This window comes from Medicago sativa, chromosome 1 (assembly GCF_051527215.1).
Source record: "Medicago sativa cultivar Bolivia chromosome 1, Bolivia_mono, whole genome shotgun sequence".
NCBI classification, from domain to species: Eukaryota; Viridiplantae; Streptophyta; class Magnoliopsida; order Fabales; family Fabaceae; genus Medicago; species Medicago sativa.
In genome coordinates, this window is record NC_140749.1 from 66,342,335 (window position 1) to 66,363,323 (window position 20,989).

Genomic DNA, 20,989 nt, shown 5'->3' on the forward strand with positions numbered 1-20,989 from the left:
GCTTCTAATAAGGGCTGGACAACGGGCGGGTTCGGGCGGGTTCGGGCCCAAAACCTCAACCCAGCCCAACCCGCGGGTGTCATGTAGTGGCCCATCTCTGCCCAATATTCTACACGGTTTAGACGGGTTTCGGGTGAAACGGGTGTCGGGTTTTCGGGTGGGTTTAGACGGGTTTTAACAAAAAAAAATCAGTATTTTTTTTTGTGAAATTGCTATCATCTTTAGTTTCAAAGATCAACAATCCAGTTCTTAAAAAAAATCAAACAATCCAGAAAAAAGAAAGAGTGAATATAATCAATAGATCTATAAGAAACATCATCAACAATCATCTAGATCTAGATCTCTTCATCAACAGTTGTCTAGATCTCTTCATGAATCACTTTTTCTCAACTTGCCGAAATCATTGTCAAGAGATCTATTTTCATGCTTGTCTTCCTCGTTTCACTATGCCACAGCTGAGTTTAATTCCGAAATGATTAACAATACAGTAAATATGCATGGGTTGTGACGGAATTAAAGGAAACATAAACTTTGAACTATTGTAGTTGTTGAGTAAAAGAAATTAGAAAGGTTAATTTTATGATCTGATCATAAAATATTAAATTGGGAAGAGAGGATTGGAAAAGAAAATAATTGAAGAAAAGAGAGAGAATATTGAAGGTTTCTTCTATGGTTATTAGTATATGGACTTGAAAACGTGTGTTGTTGTAGTGTAGGTGAGAGAATCTGAAAAGTACTCCATAAAGATAACATTGGGAATAAACAATGTTTAATTGATAAAAAGAAGAGAGAGAGAGTATTGGAAGTGATGTTTATTTAATTAATTGTTGACAGTCTTTGCATATTTTCAATGTCTAGTTTGTAGAACGCCAGAACCTACTCTCACATAAAGCAGCAAACTATACTGTGTACTATGAATCTCGGGCGGGTTCGGGTAACTGCGGTTGAATTTCCTTTACCCGCCTCAGCCCATTTGAACCCTTAGATACCCGTAATTGTGACCCGTTGACCCGCGGACCCGCTTGAACCCACTCAGATCGGTTTTTTTCCTTCGGTTTTTTTCGGGTTTTACCGGGCCACGGGTCCTTGTCCAGCCCTAAGTCTATTGTTTTCTTTCTTTAGGGGCATCAAAATTAGATTTTCTCACCTAAAAAGATCGAGATTCGGTTTCTATGAAGTCAGTATAAGTCGATTATTTTGAGCGTGTTCGATTAAGATTGAATAGTTCATATTTCAGCCTTATAACTAAAAATTGTTTAAACTTGGATGACATGATCCGACTATTTTTAGATGTTGACTGCACCCATTTTCAACTGCACTTTATCCAAATTCGAAAATTTGATCCATTTACGCCTTCGACATATGTGTTATCATTAGATTGAGATCAAAAAATATCGAGGTTAAAATTTGGATCATCCAATCTGACCATCACGAATGTACAAATTGTGTGAATGAGTCAAAATTTGATTGCATGCAATATAGGTGCGCATTAAGACAATTTCTAAACACTAGACCTTGACCCGTGCGATGCACGGGGTATTTTTTGTTTGTTTCAATTTTTTTGACAATATAAACATCAAATTGGATAAATGTATTTTGTATTAGATTTCAATAAATACTACAATTATATTATTGAATAATTCAAATTAAAATCATTTTCAATATCACAAATCAAGTTACATTCAGTCTAAAAAGAGTAGATAAGTAACTATTAAACATTCGAAAATACGATTTGGAATTGAAAGTGTCAATAGTAACCATTACAGTTTAAAGCATGAGTGTGTTATTACTTAAAGCCTTAAGTGTCTTATTATTTAAAGCATTGACAACCAAGGAAATTAACACAATCACAATAGGATTTCAAGCATCAACTTTCATCAAAACTGACACAATCACAATCCACAAAATCAAAATGAATAAAATAGCATTTATATCAAAATTAGTTTAGTGATCATACCATTAATAAGTTAGTATGGACGAAATATGCATCACAGTCACAATTTTTAGGATAAATCGAAGGAAAAAAGGAAAGAAATGGATGGAAACCGCTGCCTTCTGGGTTGAGATCAAAGGAATAAGGGTTCAGAAACGTTCGATGTTCAATTCTGTAAAGAAAGAAAAAGGGATTAATTAGTTTTTTAATGAGGGTGTTTGGTATTGGATATGAGGTAGTGGAATCAAAATTATATCACAAAAACAATTATTGGCTTAGTGGTTGGAGTGCTTACATGGAACCATAATGTTGTGGGTTCGAATCCTTGCAAAGAGTTTTTTCATAAAGATTTTTTAAACCCTCAAAAAAGGCGGGATTAGGTTAAACAGTGGCGGGATTAGGGTTAATCAGCACTGTTTAACATTTATATATATTAAGATTAAGATATGTTTTGTTTAGCGGTGTCTTATACCATTTCTGTGGTGGATTTTTAAGTTTTAGTACAAGTTAGGTATTGAAGCTTCTCATTTCGGAATAAGAAATAAAAACAGCCTTTAGTAGAAATTTGATCAAGAAAAGCAGTTTTAAACATACACTACTCCTATAAACTTTCTTTCTAACACAATTACACAAACTTTCTGTGCATAGTAAATTAATTTGGTGGGAGTACATTAAAAAATGTCTTAGAGTGGGTTGTTAACAATTTTTGTTTCTTTTCTAGTTTTCCTCGCTTGGTTTTGATTAAGATTTGTCGGAACTAAGGAAGAAGTAACTATGTTTTACTGAACACAAGACACAACGATTTGTGTTGATATTCAGTTATTCAACCTTTTACTCATAAAATCGTGCTTGCTTTGTGGAGCAGGAGACATGAGGCCTATTTTTTAACTCTACAAAATTAAATACACTTTGCTAAATGCTGGTTGTTATTGTGCACAAAATAGAAACGAATGCATTCAATTCTATTCCAACTATAAATTGCAAAGCTGTAACCAACCAACCACCAATGTTTCTGTCCAGTTTATGTAGTACAATAGTAGTTAAGTAGTAGTACTTGGTTGCACATTTTTCCCGTCGCTTTTGGTACAAATATCTTTTGTAGGATTTGTAGTGTACTAAATAACGGTTCTCAGAAGCTTATTATAGGCTCTATGATCTATCTAGTACTAGCTGGAGGCAAATTACACCGTAAACATTTAATAATTTCATTTTAACTGTAATCTATTATAAAAACAAAAAAGGGGTAAAAAAAATGAGTCATGTCCCACAACTTGATTCCAATGCGAAATAATTTATATGATCGATCATTGAAAATTTAGTTTATGGTTGAAGTATCATATTGTAAACAAATATTGTTATTTGTCTTCTAAGACAAAACTCTTGAGCTGAGTGCCACCATTGGGCCCAAGGAGTTATGTATGGTGTGGGCACGGTCGTCGGTCGGGACCAAACGATGGCTTTCAGAAGTATGACTCACTTCGGATGTTAAATGCATTCCATGGTTGAAAGTGAAGGGAATGGAAAACTATATACTCCCTCCGTCCCTGCATGTAAACCCCCTTTGTTTTTTCACATTTCTTAAGAAAAGTTGTTAGTGTAATTAATGTATCTATTTTGTGTGTTAATATTACCAAATTATCCTTTGTTTGTATGTGTATTAAATTTGACTTTACATATTTCAAGACAAGTTAGTAATATTAATTAGGGGCATGTTTAGGAAAAAAATAATAAATGCATCTAGTAATTTGAAAAGGAATTTACATTTAGGAACAAATATAAAATCAAATGGGTGGTTACATATAGGGGACGGAGGAAGTAAAAAGGTTTTATTGTGTCACACTTGATTCATCTCTCGCATATAATATTACACTTATGTTCCGTTGGATGCTACAGACTATATGATACAATTAATGTAAATGCCGGGGTGGAATATAACTCATCAAGTTATTGTCCTACTCCATAATAGTATAGTATACTCCCTCCATAATAGTATAGTATACTCCATAATAGATTTTTTTATTAAAAGAATTTTACCAACAAAACTGTTTCAAAGTAAATGTAAGTTTCAGACTTTCATTTTTAATATAAGTAAATGTGTTACTTATTGTGAGGCAGAGAATGTATAATAAATAACTAACTTGGTTAACTAATGAGCAAAATTAACTAAAGAATGTAAAATAAAACTTTGTTTGGGAGTTAAAAGGGTGAGGAGAACTTTGGAGGAATAGAGGAGAAAGATAGAGCCAAAATAAAATGGTTATGAATTATGATTAACAAATTTTTAATTTTGAAAATATTATAAAAACACCGAGAAAATTTAAAGAATTTGTATAAGTTCATATTCGATATACTATACTAGATTTGTCATAATCTAGATGTAACTTATTCAAAATCATTGTGACTCAATGTGATTGTGATTCTAACAACCTCCGTCATATCGTACAAGCTCAAGTCCTCCAAAATATATTTTGAGTTCTATGATAATTTTGTATTATGAAGAGAAAAGAAACCTTCATTCAAGTTCACTATACATTTTCATTTTTCCTTTTTTCATTTTTTTTTTTGCAAAGCGCTTCCCTCCCCTCATAAACTCTCAATCAAACATAGCCTAACCTAAAATAAACAATTGATACCTCAAATAATTCACTATTAATAAATACAATCTTACAACTGTTGTGAAATATTTAACTATTCCTTCATTGTAAATTTGTACATCTAATTCATTATTGCTTTGCTTACATTCTTTGGAGACTAGACTAATTGCACGAAACATAGATTGTGCTAGTTCGAAATCTCCCAAACAGCTTTATAACTATTAGTTACTACCAATATAATTATATGTTGGAATGAAGTTGACAATGAGCTTAAAGTCAATACATAATTTATACAAAAAATAATTTTGTTAGGCACATTATGGGGGGAACTACTGGACCAACCCCTAATTCAGCCACCATCGTTACATTATTACATGTATAATCACATGTGTATAATAAGACTACAAGTAAAGAAAATAATCCTTTTCAGATAGAATTTGTCTATACTATGCACACCTTGGAGTTCTCATGTAAGTGATTTGGTGGTTGAGTTTGGTGGTTGCAGTATAGTACTTATCTCCCACTGATACCATGACACAGCCACCCACTGCTGGTGGCTGATGCAAACGGCATTAAATATATACATCTGCTCTCTTACATGTCACTTTCTTCCTTATTTTTTCTTGTGTCACCTTTATTTTTCAACACACTTTATATGTTATTTGCATGAAAATACACAACATACTACTCACTATCATTAACCAATATAAATTTAAAAACAGGGTCCTCTACCACTGGTTTTTTGATGTGGGACTAAGTCTGTAGAATTTGGATATAGGTTTCCACGACATTCAGAGTATTAAGTTATAGGTTTCACCGAAAGAGTAGTAACTAGTAAGGGTTTCTTCAAGGTTGGGATCAAAGGGGGGGACCAAAACTATTCTCAGCTAATTTTTATGCTAAGGACTTTTATTACATGTGGAAATGGGAATTTCTTTCAAGGAATTTCTCTGCGTGACAAATTTCATTACCCGTAGCAGTTATTAGTTCCCATCAATTCTTTGCTTTTTTCATATACACGCTTTTATTTTGAGAAGGACTGCATGTATTTCTTTCTGAGACGACTGAAAAGATCCTTTAAAGTTGTGGAGTTAATGCCCCCATTATACAAAATCTTGATATGTAGTCCCTCTCCTACGAAATAAATGTTGAAAATTGGAAACTCGCGCTTCAGTATATCAAATGTCCAAGAATCATTTACCATACTTATATATCTCTCTCTTATTTTTGTTGTAATATTTTTTTCTTCTTAATAAAAAAATACAATGATTTATTTTTTTAAGAAGTCAAACTAACCGATTAAAATTGACTTCGAAGAGAATCAAATATGAGACCTTGAGAGGAACACATTCGAAGATCTCAAACCAACACCACTAGACCAACACAAGTGGGTTAAAATACAATGAATTCTAAAATGTATTAATTACAAAAAATCTATTTACACATTTTTTTTCTCGCCCAAAAAACAAAGAAGGTTTGGTGACTGGTTGAAGACTAGTTGGTTTTTCCCTCCAACTGAAGAAAACTCGATTCGCTGGGCGAACTTGAATTCACCCGGAGATTCTCAACTTTATGTACATATATAAATAGGTTTGTAATTAGATTTTTAGTGATAAGTTTTGATTATATATATATATAGAGAGAGAGAGAGATGCTTTGGAGCTTGGAGTCATGCTTGTGGGTATTTCATCAACGCATACCATCTCTTCTTTATTAGGTATTCCACCAATGGGTAACTAAACTCTCTCTGTACTAGGGATTGGATGCAAGTGGCTAGGATTTTAATGTATTACTCTTAATCTAGCTGATTGTATATGATTTATGCATTCAATATAATTTTTGGCTTAAATTTGTTCTTAATTATTTTGGCGACGTGCAATCCGCAAACGATATTTTAATTTAACAAGTTAAAGACATTGACTCGTTACTTAGGGAATTTGGTTTAAATCATGTATAGATACTAATTGCTCGACATAGGGTTAAATTTATATTCATATTCAAATTGTCTGGTCATATGTCATTGAATCAATCAACTATTTTTCTTACCATCAGAAGTTGATTGATACGATGGATTTTGCATCGTTTACTAGACATGGAAACGTACGATGAGAGATAATTGGAGTTATATTTCAAGCATAAAGCATATATAATCAATTAAGAGGAACCATTAGATGGTTAGTTGCCTAAGTCTAATCCCGACACAACTTTCTATATTTTGCTAAACTCTTACTTATCATTATGTTAGCAAAACCATTTAACTAAACTTGATTTAGAAACATTGTGAATTTAAGAATGAAATCCAACTAAAACGCGATTGTTGTGTATTTCGATACACTTTCTTTGTTAAACATGCACCATACTTATTAGGGATAAGTATGTGATTCGTCCCTGCAAATAGGGGTCGCTTAAAATTTCGTCCCTGCAATCGCTAATCCTTTTTTTTTGCCCCTGCAAAGTTTAATCAGTTAAAAATTCGTCCTTTGACCCAGTTAATCACTGCCACGTCAGCAATTTACCAAAAATGGCATGGGAATTGACGAAAATACCCCTGGCTTATTTTTTTTCCTTAAAAAAATTTCAATATTTTGAAAAAATTTTTTAAATTAAAAAAAATAATTAAAAATCATAAAAAATTTCGGACAAAAAAATGTTAAAATTAAAACTGAAATTTTTCGGAGAAAAAATTGTAAAAAAAAATTCGGGAAAAATATGGAAAAAAAAATTTTGAAGGAAAAAAATAAAAATAAGCCAGGGGTATTTTCGTCAATTCCCATGCCATTTTTGGTAAATTGCTGATGTGGCAGTGATTAACTGGGTCAAATGACGAATTTTTAACTGATTAAACTTTGCAGGGGCAAAAAAAAAGGATTAGTGATTGCAGGGACGAATCACATACTTAACCCAACTTATTATTGTGCGAAGGACTGAAAAGGCCTTCTTATCAACTTTCAAACGCACGATTAACAACCTAGCCAGATCTTGATCCCAAACAAAAGCCCTCTCTGCCACATAAGATCCCATGTCAAAATGTTCCAGTTCAAACTTCATATTGCCCACCAAAGCCTCACGTTCTGAAGAAATTTGGAAAAGTCTAGAAAAAAGTATCCTCAAAGGAGCATTTCCATGCAAGGGGTCATTCCAAAAGGACGTAGATACCCGACTACCAACTTTTTTGGAGACCCCATGTGAGGACCAGTGCCCCAAGTCTTCCATAGCAAACCCGAGCAAGGAAACATCTTACCACCAACATGAAATGGATCGAAAGCTTAGAGGGCGCCCACCACGATGATCAAGAAGAGATCCACCACCATAACGAGACATAACATCTCTCCGTAAAACCTCTACTGAAAATAATGAGGCACCAACGCCATTTTTCTAGAAGAGTTAAATTCACAAGCCAGAGGTCAACTAAAGAATCTTTCGATCATCTTTAGACCCCTCACCCACACAAAAACCGCCTCTGAAGGTTAGCAATCTTTTTTCCACTTCTTACACCCCAAATAATCTTTATTTAATTACTTAATTAAACAAAGTAATTACACATAAAACTAACTGATCCTAACATATTTGTTGTCCCCAAGTAGTTGAAACACACAATAGCATACAATTTTTTTTTTATATCTTCCTGAATTTCCACAGTAATAATCAATAATTTATGATGAGGCTTTAGTAAACTATCGTCCAAAACATATATAACTACTCTAAGAATCTCTTTCTCCCGAGATTCTACGAGGGAAATCATTCGATTTTTGTGCTGCACACGAGTTGCATCGAATCACGTTTTAACTGTACCTGCATGTATGCCATGTGCCTTCCAAAAAAATGTTCATGCTCATGCATATTTGACAAAAAGTAAATAAAGTATTTTAGGATACATGATATTCAGCGATTCAACAAAGTATGCAGCAAATCTCAGGTGAGTAGAGATTAGAGAATAATCCTTTTATATACAGTACAAGTATTTTAGCATGCATGGTTTTCACCAACTTTTAGTAAAGGTCAGAAGAGAATAATCCCATTTATTTTAAAATAATTCTTTCGAATATTATTTACATGAATAATTAGTTTAAAATATAATCGATTGGCATCAAATATCAAACTTTTGACACATGTTATTGTTTGATGTTTGTCAAAAATTAGTTATTGTTCAATTTTTATAGCGTGACATTGTATAACGTATACGATATTATAAAGAATAATTTCTCTACTACTTCTCCTCTCTATTTTTTTACTATTTTTAACCAATATTATGGTCTCTGACCCTGCATTTCAAGAGTTCGTTTGTTACATTGTGTTTCCAAGAAGAAAAACACACTTCCTATATTAAAAATATTTACCTTTAGAGAATAGGGTCAATTTAGTTTTTAAACTATCATTTTAAGTCATTTAGTCCTTAGTCAAACTATTAAAATCGACTTAAATGTTTACTAAGACCATCTCCAATGGTGGTGTCTTTACCAATTAAGACACCGTACCTAATAGGTACCCCCATTGGGAAATTTTTTTTTGGGGTCTCTTAAGACCCGGGGTCTTATTTAAGACCCCCAACTTTAAACGGGACCCGCACACTTTTAATATTAAAAAATTGAAATGTAGTGATATAAAGTTATTGATAGTTGATTAGTGGGTCCCATTTAAGAACTTTGTGTGAGATCTGGGTTGGAGGGATTGAGTGCTTATTAGGTACTACTATTAAAAAATAATAAAAGAGTGATGTGTACGTGTGGGACCCATTTAAGTACCCAAAAATGGGTGTCTCCATTGTGGATGCTCTAAGAGCATCTCCAATGGGAGGTCCTTACTTAACAACGACCACTCCCTGTTAAGGACCCTCATTGGAGGAAGAAAAAATGAGTCCCCATTAAGGAATGGGTAACTATATAAGGATTTTCTCTCATAGGCAATTAACGGGTCCCACGTTTAAAAGAAGTAATATGTACTATGTGGTCTCGCTTACAAAAGAAGTAATATTTTAATAATTAATAGTTGTTTTGATTTTAAAAAAATAGTTAATAGTTGTTTTAAATATTATTTTATCTATTTGTCATCATTTTAAATAAAATGTAATTCGTGCAAATTATTATTATTATTTTTTAACGAATGAATGTAAAATTTGTAATGTTAATTTTTCCATTTTATTAGCAAATGTGGCAGAAATTTTAGTTCACACAAATAAATAAATATTTTATAATTTATTTTTTTAAGGATTATAATTAAATATTATGAGGTAATTTATAATTTAATAAATAAATTATTTTTGTTTAATGATGTAAAGTTAGTGGGGCCTATTTAAGTATTTTTCATTGGAGTCCTTATTAGTGTGCTCCTATTGGAGCCATTGAATCCTTAATATGTACTTTTATTAAAATATTATAAATAAGTGATGTTTAACATGGGGTCCATTTAAGCAGTCCCTATTAAGGAACTACCATTGTGGATGCTCTAAACTATACTCTCATCCATTTGGTTCCTACTAAGAGACTTAAATGTAAAAATTGCTTTAATTAATTTGTTAAATGTCAAGAAATGTATTTTAGAAGCATATATTGGCATCTTTTACTCTAAAATAAGTATATAAACAATGATATTTAGATATCCTTTATTTTTTTACATTCATTCAATACTCCATGTTCTCTCTACTTTATTTTATTGGGTTAATTATGTTTCTAGTCCCTGTAAAATAGCGACCTTGTAAGTTTAGTCCTTACTTAATTTTAATAGCATTTTTAGTCCCTATAAAAAAAAATTTACTTATAATTTTAGTCCTTGCTAAAACAAAGTTTGATTAATTATCCTTAAACTCTTAAATTTTTGAACGATTTTTTTGAGACAAGATTAGAACACTATGAAAGGTTCGTTTACTAAAATTTAGAATTTTCAGACATGAAATGAATTAAATATGAATTTTTTAAAACGACAAAAGTTAAAGACAAAAGTTAAAGATAAAAAGTAATAAAATCTGGATGTATAAATCAAATTTTGCGATAATTTTTTGCGGAGGAACTTTTAGTAATGTTCTAAACATGTCTGCAAAAAATTGTTCAAAAATTTAAGAGTTTAAGCATAAATTAAACAAATTTGAATTGAGTAAGGACTAATACTCAGGGCAAAAAAACAAAATTAGGGACTAAAAATGCTATTAAAATTAAGTAAGGACTAAACTTACAAGGTCGCTATTTTATAGGGACTAGAAATATTACATCAATCTCTCTATTTCTTTCTCTAACGTGTTCAATGGGATATGAGTGTCTATTATTTTTCTAATTATAGCTTGACCGTCCTAAATCTATACTCGAGATCTAGATAAACAAGTTGTATCTATTTAATTTTAACCGAACCTTCCTCTAATGAAGCTTCAATAGCTTGATTATTTCCTACTAAGCAGTAAATAAGCACTCGCAGCACTAGCTATGACTCTCCAACATATAATCAATTTGGCAGCTGCTATAAAAAACAGTACTACCAAAAATAATAAAAAACTGACAAGGATACGAGTATAGTGTAACCACAGCAGCCAGCAAGCAACCAGTGTCACAGGATCTGCACTAGGGTTCACAAAACGTGAGTATCACGTGACAACTTGGTAATTTGCCAGGTTATATTTGTACACACACATATAATTATATACGTGCAAACAGATTGCCATACATGGCTTGTTTGGACTGTTATAAAAGTATTATTGCCATATGATGATATATTCATGATGTTTTCGCTGAAAAACATGGTTGATAGATTTTTTTTGTCTAACAAAAAATTAACTAGGATAATATATTATGTATGTAATATACAAAAGATGTACAACTAAGACTAAGATTAATATTATATTACTATGATATGATATGGCTTTGATTTGGGATCTATATAATAGTATGGGCGCAGCAAAACAAGGGGCTTGGAGCATCGAAAAACGGCTTCAAATGTGGCGTACAAGGATACCAATGTCGCCGGAAGGAAGCTTCTTATGTTCTAATTAAAGTTATAAAACATATCTTCGGCTGCTTATTCAACTACAAGTACAACACGAGCTAATAGTTATTAAAGTCTAGCTAGTTTTTTTTTAATAACAAAGGTATAAACATATAAAAAGGGGGGGAGTTTGATCCATGACGGTTGGGTATGGATGGAAATTGGTTGAGAGAGGAAAGAACTCATTATACCAACTACGGATTAGCATGTGGTAGGTGGTGATAGTTGCTCTTTAAGCATCTCAAATTTACTCACGATCAGGTTGTAACTCCCAATCGGTTATTCTTGTGTGTAAAATTTGATCGGGTTGTAACTCCTAACCGGCTATTTTTTGCAAAGTTAGCAATTTTGACAGGGGCGATTCCCTTTGAAAGGATGGGGTAGCTTTGGCTACCCCAAAATTTTTATTTTTATCGACTAATTAGGTATATTAATATGGCTAGCTACCCCAATAATATTTTTTTAGCTACCTCAACCAAATTCATTTGTAATTAATTAGCATAAATTAAAAGGTTAAAAAATTATTACTTGATTAATAAAATTATTTGTCTTATTTTGACATTTCGTTCTCTAAAACAACTATAAAGAAAACATTTTCAGCAATAAAAATTATCAATAGTCAAACATAATAGACGATAATTTCATGCAAATAACCTATTTGTCTACGTTGAAAAAAAAAATTCTTTTAGAAAGATACGTTGAAAAAAAAAAGTTAGAGATTAAACATACTTAACTTTTAAATTTAATATATAATATTTTAAAATATATAAGTTTTTTTTACTTACACAAATTATTTGTATTTGGCCCCCTCGTAAAACTTTCTCTAGCTTTGCCGCTGAATTTTGATGTATCTGAAGAGCAATTACAATAGGTGGTGAAGAGTTCCATCCATGACACTTGTGTATTGAGAAAAATTGGTGAGAGGAAAGAACTCGTCTCATGTGTCCAATAGATTTTACGATTGAGATTAGTCATTGCTAAAAGACGGTGGAAACTTTGTACCTAATATGGTAACTAAGAAAAAGTCCATATATATGCTTTTCGATCTGACCTGATCAGCACAACGACGTCAGGTGCAAAAAGTTGGTTGTTCTTTGAGTTATTGAACAAAGGGGGTGGTGCTCTCTATAAATATACCAATTTTTTCATTTTAGTCCATCAATTTTTTTTCGCTTTTAGTCCCCAAAATTTTTTGACATTATTGGTTGCAAATTTTAAGTCAACTCTTGTGTAACCTTCTTATTTTTGAATGACATTTTCCATGAATGTTTATAATATTATAAGAATTCTTTTAAAAAAAATTACTCCATCCGTTTCAAAATGAGTGTCGCTTTAGCCAAAAAAAATTGTTTCAAAATGAGTGCCGCTTTCAGTTTCCAATGCAATAATAACTTTTTCTTTTCAATTGTACCCACCAATTAATACTCTGCACACTACTTTCAAAGTATTACTTTTAAAACTAACCAATAGTTAATAAGGATAATTTGGTAAAATAACCATTCTCTTTCTCTTAATCATTGCATTTCTTAATATGTGTGTAAACACCTAAAACGACACTCATTTTGAAACGGAGGGAGTATTTTTTAACATAACACGAATTAATATGAACTTTTTATGTTTGTGGCACTTAAAAGTTTATATTTAATTAATTTTATGTTAAAAAGTTATATTTTTTTTGGGAGAGATTCTTATAATATTCTATACATTCCTAAAAAATTTCTTTCAAAAATATGAAGGCTACATATGAATTGACTTAAAAGTAGGGACAAAAAACGGTGATTGAAATCTTTTGGGGGGTTAAATTTTAAAGAATTTTTTTAGGAGAACTAAAATGAAAGTTTATACATTTATAGAGACCAAAATCATGGTATGCTTGGTGTTGGAGAAACAATATTATTTTTGAGGATCAACATTGGCGCATTCAAGATGTGGTGCGAAAGACATTTTTGTTACATGATGAATGTATTTCTTACCATCCCAATCTTGGTTTGGACCCACACTCATCGCGCCTCTTAGCTCATTGGATCCCCCCTCCAGAAGGTACACTCAAACTCAATATTTATGGTAGTTTTCTAGAAGATTTTGGTTGTTTAGGTGCTGGTGGTGTTGTTCGCAACCACGATGGAGATTGGATAGCTGGTTTTTCTCACTATGAAGTTGGAGGTGATGCGTTATTAGCTGAGTTAAGTGCTATCCAGATAGGTCTTGATTTTTGTAGTAAAGAAGATTATGTCAACATTATTTGTGAGAGTGATTGTTTGGAAGCAGTAAACCTGATTATTGATGGTCGTGATCATACCTTGCACACTTATGCTACTGACATCCTTCATATTAGAGATGGTTTACATGGAAATGGAAATACAACATTGGTGCATGTTCATAAGGAACAAAATATGTGTGCAGATTTTATGGCTAAGGAAGGATCACATGCAAGGTTCTCTGCTCATTGGAACTGCTTTCCGCGCCAGGCATGGAATCTCTCATCCTGAGAGATAAGCTTGGAACTTAATTTCGCCTCTCCCTTTTTTTTTTCTTTTTCTTTTTTCCTCGTTACTTTGTAACACTACCAAAAAAAAAACCAAAACCATGGTAAAAAAAAAAATTGTTTTGACACTTTTTTTGTTGAAAACTTTTTGAAATAAGTTCATATTAAAAACGTTGTTTCTTTTTCCACCCCCAACTTTCTTACCCATCTTATTTAGAATATAAAATTCAAAAAATTGGTATGTTTTGGAGGATGTTTTGACATCTTTTAGAAAGTTCTGAAGGATATTTTACGCTTTTCGGTAATTCAAAATTCGTAAGGTGCACCAAAAATCAATATGGTGAGAAAAGAAACCTTCTATACATAAATTTCAAGTTAAAGCCAATTATTTACGAATCCTGCTCTTCCCCCAGCACAAAACACTCGCGCCCGACTGAAATACCATATATACCCATGTGTTACTTAAGTAACGCTGTGTTACTTAACTCACGATGCATGAGTTAAGTCACGCAGAGTTACTGTTTCTGTACAAAACCCATCAGTCCATACTCCAAACACCATTTTCTTTCCCTCCGCCTTCTAAAACCCAAAAAGTGCGAATTTTTGGGACAAAATCCTCATCCCAAATCATTGCAAATCGTCAGGATGCAAGTTTCTACGTTCATCAAGCATCAAATATCATGTATTGTATCATCAAAACTCATCTCATTTTGCTGGTTTTTGTGGTTGGTTCGTCAGTTTTTCGTAGGCAGTAGGGCTTAGCGCGCACGTTAACTTGCGCAAGGGTTAAATGCTGCGTGACTTAAGTCACGCATAAGTTAAATGGATGCGTGGCTTAAGTCACGCTACTGTGCAGTCCAGTTTTTTGAATTTTTTGCGCAACATTTGTTCTTGGTTAGCTTGTTCCACAAGTAATTTATTTATTTCTCCTTTGTTATTTTTTTATTCAATAGATATATAGTGAGATGGTTGACAATGTGGCAGGTGATGACGTTGAACCGAAACCGGCCGAAAATGAAGCTTCCGGCGATGTTAAATCAACCGTTAATCTTAAATCGTTTAAAGTCAAAATTCCATTTCAAGCTCACATTGGTAAAATTGAAGAACCTAAACTGGTACGTACCTATCGGTGTTGTTTGCAAAGTTCGCAACACCGCCCCATTTTTTACAACAAATGCAGGATGGAGAGAGAGCGAGAAGAGTTACTTGGTTGGGTTCGTCGACAAGGGGAAAGGGCCGCTTTTACTGTTTGTATAGATAAATCAGTTTTAAAAAGGTTGTACTTGACGATGCAATGTGAAAGGAATGAGATATACAAGCCACCTAAGACGAGGAAGAAACCGAACCTTGAAGGCATCGGCTCAAGGAAATGTAATTGTTCGTTTAGGTTGAAAGGTTTCTTTGATAAGGATACAAATGATTGGTGGCTTGCAATGCTTTGTGGAATGCACAACCATGACTTGGAGGAAAAGTTATCCGGACACCTTCTTGCGGGTAGACTTAGTGCGGAGGAGAAGAAAAAAGTTATCGACATGACAAAGAGCTTGGCGGTGCCTCGGAATATTCTCACCAATTGAAGCAAAATAACAAAGAAAGTGTGACAACTATCAAGCAAGTGTACAACGTGCGAACAAGATGGTGCAAGGGGCAAAGAGGTAACATGACGAAGTTGCAATACTTGATCTCGAAGTTGGTGGATCATCAATTCGTCTATTACACAAGATGTAATAGTGAGGAAACCACTCTTGAAGACATATTTTTTGCTCATCCTAAGTCAATTAAATTGCTCAACACTTTTCCGACCGTTTTGGTCATGGACTCCACTTACAAAACTAACAACTATCGAATGTCGTTGTTTGAGATAGTTGGTTGCATCTCTACAAAAATGACGTATTCCGTTGGTTTCGCCTTTCTTCACTTTGAACTAGAGAATAACTTTACTTGGGCACTTACGATGGTGAAAGGTCTTTTGTCCTCAAAAGACAACATGCCTAAGGTGATTGTCATCGACAGGGATGATGCTTTGATGAATGCCGTTGGCACAGTTTTCCCTGAAACATACACTATGCTTTGTTTTTTTCACATTGAGAAGAATGTAAGGGCTAAGTGCATCACGGATTGTAAAGTTAAACCAAAGCTTCCTAAGGATGCAAAAGCTGACAAGAAACCATTTAAGAAGGACAAGGAGAAGAATATAGATGTTGTTGACAAAGTCGTGTGCGCTTGGAGAGAGTTGGTCGAATCTCCTACGGAGGAATCATATGCAAGTAATTTATTGAAATTCAAAGAGGTATGCATGCCATTTTCGGAATTCAAAAAAATATGTTGAAACCACGGTTTTGAACCTTAAGGAAAAATTTGTGAGGGCATGGACGAATAAAGTCTTGCATCTAGGGTGTAAAACCACCAACATTGTTGAATCGGCTCATGGAGTGTTGAAAAGATATTTGAGGAGTAGCGTGGGTGATTTTGCATCATGTTGGGATGAAATAAACAAGATGTTAATCGTGCAATTTGGTGAGATACAAGGAAGTTTTGGGAGGAACAATACGATCTTAGAACACAAATACAAAACAATCAAGATGATGCGAGAGTTGGAGGGTTATGTATCTAGACGAGCATTGAAATTTATCTATGATGAATTGAAACGCTCCAAGACATTCGGTTTTGGTAAGGAATATTGTGGTTGTGTGCAAAAGACGTCGTACGATTTATCTTGTGCGTGTATTATTGCCATGAAAAGTAAGCAAAAATTGCCTCTTGTCTTGCATGATATATACCCTCATTGGAAAAGGTTAAGTGTACAAGGACAAGAGATTGATGATGATTTTTCCGTGATGGAAGAGTGGAATGACATTCAAGAACGTCTCAAGACAAGCCCTTACAATATGAAACTCTACATCAAAGAGATGATGCGTCAAATAGCATTTCTGGAAACCACAAATTTGTATCCACCTTCAAAAAAGGCGGTAACCAAGGGAGCACCTAAAAGGAAGAGGACTACACTCAAAGTGTCATCAACGGGTCGAATCCCCTCTAGGTGGGAGACTTTTGATTCTCAAACTCCGGATAGTCAACCTTCACAACCCAAGAGGTCACTTCCAAGGAGGAAAGATGCACGCCTTGGCACTTACTCCCGCTCACAAGCTTCATCATCTACTTCAAAACCGTTTCAGAATATGTCATACATTTCACAAATCCCTTCTATCATGAGACCTCTTGTTGAAGAGATTGTGAATGTTAAAAGGGATGGTAATTGTGGATTCCGGGTCATAGCTAGGCACTTGGGGATGGATGAGGAAGATCATGTATTGGTTCGTCAAGCACTTATTCATGAGTTGAGAAATCATAAGAGTGACTACATGCCGATATATGACACGGAGGACCGTTATAAAAAAATCTTGAATGGTTTACACCCTCCAACAAGTAGAAGTGGTATTTCACCGGCATATAAGTGGTCGACCACCACGGATATGGGTCACATTATTGTTGCTTGCTACAATAGAGCCGTTGTTCTATTGACTTTGCCCAAAATGGGTGGTGTATGTGATACATATTTCCCAATCCGAAGTGCTCCACCACTTAAGCCACATTCCAACATCATGTGTTTTTGCTTAGTTCCCGACCACTTTCTTCATGTTATTTTGAAGGAAGGTTGTCCGTTACCACCGAGTTGTATGGAGTGGATGAACAACAAGATTGGTGAGACAGAGAAATGGCATTTTGAATTTTTGGATAGACAAGACGCATTCAATGAACTCATGTCCAAGGAGCCGAAGCCGCCAAAGAAACCAACAAATGAGCACAATCCAATTATTTGTGGTGATACTCCTACTCCGGAAAAAAAAAAGAAACAACAATTTGAAGTCATGGAAGACGACATGGAAGAAGACGGAAATTTCGCACTATCACTAGACTACTTAGATAGGTTCTAGGTTTTGAGACTTTTTGGTCGGTGTTTGTCCTATTTTTTGCATGATATCACACCTACGTATTTTTTGGTGGCCGGATATGTAATTTGGATATTTTGGATATTTGTGGCCAATATGTAACTAATATTATATAAATATATGAAGTGAATTTTTTTTTGGTGGCCGGTTATGTCATGCCATTTATTGCTCGCATTTTTTGGTCTCTAATTATTCAACTATTTATTTTATCTCAATAAGCTAATATTTGTTTTTCATTATATTTTGTGAAGTGAAACATGTCTGAAGATGCACAAGATCCAATTAAACTTCATGTTCGTTATGTAGATGTAAAAAAGAGGGCTTGGTTCAGGGTAAACCCCACCGACAAGTTGGACGACTTGAAGGCAAAACTTGACGACTTCTTTATCCATATTGGTTCAAATCACAGAACATGTTATGTAGTAGTACAAGTGCCAGGCGTGGACTTGGGGGAGGATAAGGAAGAGGACCGTTGGAAGGCCGTGTATTTTCCACAACTACTTAAAGATGATAGCGACGTTGATTACATGTTTCATGTGATGGTTGAAAATAACCTTTTACATCTTTACGTCCGATCCATTGAAGTATAATATTTATCAACGTGTAATATCGTAATTTGTTCGAATTTGTGTCTGTATTGTTGAATTTTAATGAATTTGTGTTTATGTGTAATTTGGATCGTTTATGTGAGATTTTGTGATTTTGAGAATTTAAGGACAAATTGATGTAATTTGGATCGTTTATGTGTCATTATGTGTGATTAAGTGATTACACGTCATTGACGACGGATTTGCGTAATTTGAATTGTTTATATGTGATTATGTGATTTTGAGAAAAACAATGAATTTTGGTTATTTGGACCGTTATGTGATTTTGGGAATGTAAGTACAAATTCATGTAATTTGGATTGTTTACGTATCGTTAATTGTGATTATGTGATTACGGGTCATTAACGACAAATTTATGTAATTTGGACCGTTTGGATCGTTGTGTGTGATTATGTGATCGTGAGAAACACGATGATTTTGTGTAATTTTGATCGTTTACGTGCGATCATGTGATTTTGTTGTTAAACTGGCGTAATTCGATTCAAATATGACTGTGTAAAGATTACTAGTTATTAATGACACATTTTGCATTGAATGCATATCAGTACAACATTTAATGTTGTACTGATATATCAGTAGGCGTGAGTTAACTAACACATTGTTTTACACGTGCGCTTCTTAAGTCACGCTGCGCTAGTTAACTAACGCATAAGTTTACACTTGCGTTATTCAACTAATGCATGGGTATTTTGGTCAGTTTGACTGGGTGAGAGCAAAACTTGCTGGGAGAATAGCAGAATTCATTATTTATTCACATCACACTAGTCACCCACTACACTACAACTAGCCTTTCAAAACACGAAAAAATGACAAGGCTTTTCCTCTTTACAAAAAGGAAGATTTCTTTTTAAACCCCATTAATATCTCTTTGTACTGGAAAAATGCCTTATGCGAGCTCTTTCTTTAAGGTGTTAAAAATTATAAAAAAAAAAAAATGTTTCTCGAATATTTTGAGGGATCTTAGAAACAGACAATGTCTTAAAAGAACAGCTCAACAAAAATCCCCGTGAGCTTAACTCAGCTGGTAGGGATATTGCATTTTATATGCAGAGGCCGGGGTTCGAACCCCGAACACCCCACTTCTCCACAATTAAATTGTGTGACCTCTAACCACTAAACTACTTGACTAAAAAAAAAGAACAGCTCAACAAAAAGCTCTTTGCAAAATTAACTACATAACATACATTTATTAAGAGATTTTTTTTTTTTTTTTTTGCTTTACTCGTTTCTTGCGTGCCATCTAAATTTTTCATTTTTTTTTTCATTTCCCTCAAAAAAAAAAAATCTAAATTTTTCATTTTTAGTCCGTTCATATTATACAATTCGAAGTGAATGGATAAATACAATTCATATTTTATAATTTTTTTTGACAGAAATTCATATTTTATAATTAAAAAACGTTAGATACGATTCTTTCTTAGATATTCAAGGGAGAAAGTTTTGAATTTTTAAAGATCCGGTTTGAATATTCAAGCCAAATTTTTTGTTTGAAATTAATTTTTTTTGAAAACAAACATCCAATTTAACAAAGACTTTGCAACTCGAAAGTTTACCTCAACTCGTTTTGCCTAGGTAAACTCGACTCGAGAACTGGTACGAGTTTACCTAAACTTAAAATTATATAAAATTTATCATATGTGTGACATATATAAGCTAATATAATATTGTAAATATGTCAATAGTGTGAAATATGACTTAATTACAAAGGCAAATTATATCAAACTGACATAATAAAACGTTATGTTCAACTTAGCATCAAAATACAAAAATTAACGCACAAAATCATAAGTTTCATAAGTCTCTAAGTTTAAGTCATCCATAAAACCATCCAAAAATGCAAATTTCACACATTCGTAAAGTTATTAATAAAACTATCCAAAAAATAAAAAACTAATTAATTTCTTCAAAAGGTCATCAAATACCACCACCGGAACCCTAACCAACGTCGCAATAACCGACGTCGCAATAGGAATTTCCCCCATCGGAATCGCAACCCTGACTGGTATGCGCTCTCCTGTTCATGATTTGAGAACTCAGATAAGAAAAAAAGAGAGATGTTTCATTTCAGGAAGCTAGCAATGTGTTATTGTAAAGGTAACTATTCAGTAAATGTTTAAGTCTTTGGGCTTGTAGAATATGAATTTACTATTTTTTTTTGAAGAAAAAAAATGGGCCAATTTTTTTTTAGATGTAAACTCGGTCGAGTTTATCGAGTGTTAACTCGGTCAAACTCGTCAAACTTATCGATTTTACCATAAACCGAGTTTACCTCCGAGTTAACATGATTTTAGCACCTAAAAATGTAAACTCGGTAAACTCGACGTGATAACACTTTGCGGAACATTGAATTTAGCTATTCAAACCAGACTTTATGAAAACCAAAAACTTTCGGAAAATTTTTAAAACTTGCTCTTTTTTTGGTATCTTTGGTCATTTTGGAGGATACATGTTTT

At 33.5% G+C, this 20,989-nt stretch overlaps 4 protein-coding genes across 4 annotated transcripts; all 4 read left to right on the plus strand.

Moving 5' to 3' along the window:
* Window positions 1-11,643: 11,643 nt before the first annotated feature.
* Window positions 11,644-13,982, plus strand: LOC146956534 (uncharacterized). Its single transcript, XM_085749437.1, has 2 exons — window positions 11,644-11,704; window positions 13,588-13,982. The coding sequence occupies exons 1-2, from the start codon at window positions 11,644-11,646 to the stop codon at window positions 13,980-13,982; spliced, it is 456 nt and encodes a 151-aa protein (XP_085605563.1).
* A 961-nt stretch (window positions 13,983-14,943) lies between these two features.
* Window positions 14,944-15,555, plus strand: LOC146956535 (uncharacterized). Its single transcript, XM_085749440.1, has one exon. It carries the CDS (start codon window positions 14,944-14,946, stop codon window positions 15,553-15,555), a length of 612 nt encoding a protein of 203 aa, XP_085605566.1.
* A 308-nt stretch (window positions 15,556-15,863) lies between these two features.
* LOC146956536 (uncharacterized) lies at window positions 15,864-17,913 on the plus strand. The gene is made up of 2 exons (XM_085749446.1): window positions 15,864-16,245; window positions 16,373-17,913. The coding sequence occupies exons 1-2, from the start codon at window positions 15,864-15,866 to the stop codon at window positions 17,911-17,913; spliced, it is 1,923 nt and encodes a 640-aa protein (XP_085605572.1).
* Window positions 17,914-18,185: 272 nt separating this feature from the next.
* LOC146956537 (uncharacterized) lies at window positions 18,186-18,518 on the plus strand. The gene has a single exon (XM_085749449.1). The coding sequence runs from the start codon at window positions 18,186-18,188 to the stop codon at window positions 18,516-18,518; it is 333 nt and encodes a 110-aa protein (XP_085605575.1).
* The last annotated feature ends 2,471 nt before the right edge of the window (window positions 18,519-20,989 follow it).

Bases quoted from the DNA above. Each gene is read 5' to 3' on its own strand.
- LOC146956534 (XM_085749437.1), top strand. From the start codon at position 11,644: ATGGATGGAAATTGGTTGAGAGAGGAAAGAACTCATTATACCAACTAC. The intron at 11,705-13,587 runs GTAGGTGGTGAT...TTGGTTGTTTAG, and splicing joins CAACTACGGATTAGCATGTG to GTGCTGGTGGTGTTGTTCGC.
- LOC146956535 (XM_085749440.1), top strand. From the start codon at position 14,944: ATGGTTGACAATGTGGCAGGTGATGACGTTGAACCGAAACCGGCCGAA.
- LOC146956537 (XM_085749449.1), top strand. From the start codon at position 18,186: ATGTCTGAAGATGCACAAGATCCAATTAAACTTCATGTTCGTTATGTA.
- LOC146956536 (XM_085749446.1), top strand. From the start codon at position 15,864: ATGACGTATTCCGTTGGTTTCGCCTTTCTTCACTTTGAACTAGAGAAT. The intron at 16,246-16,372 runs GTAATTTATTGA...TCTTGCATCTAG, and splicing joins TACGGAGGAATCATATGCAA to GGTGTAAAACCACCAACATT.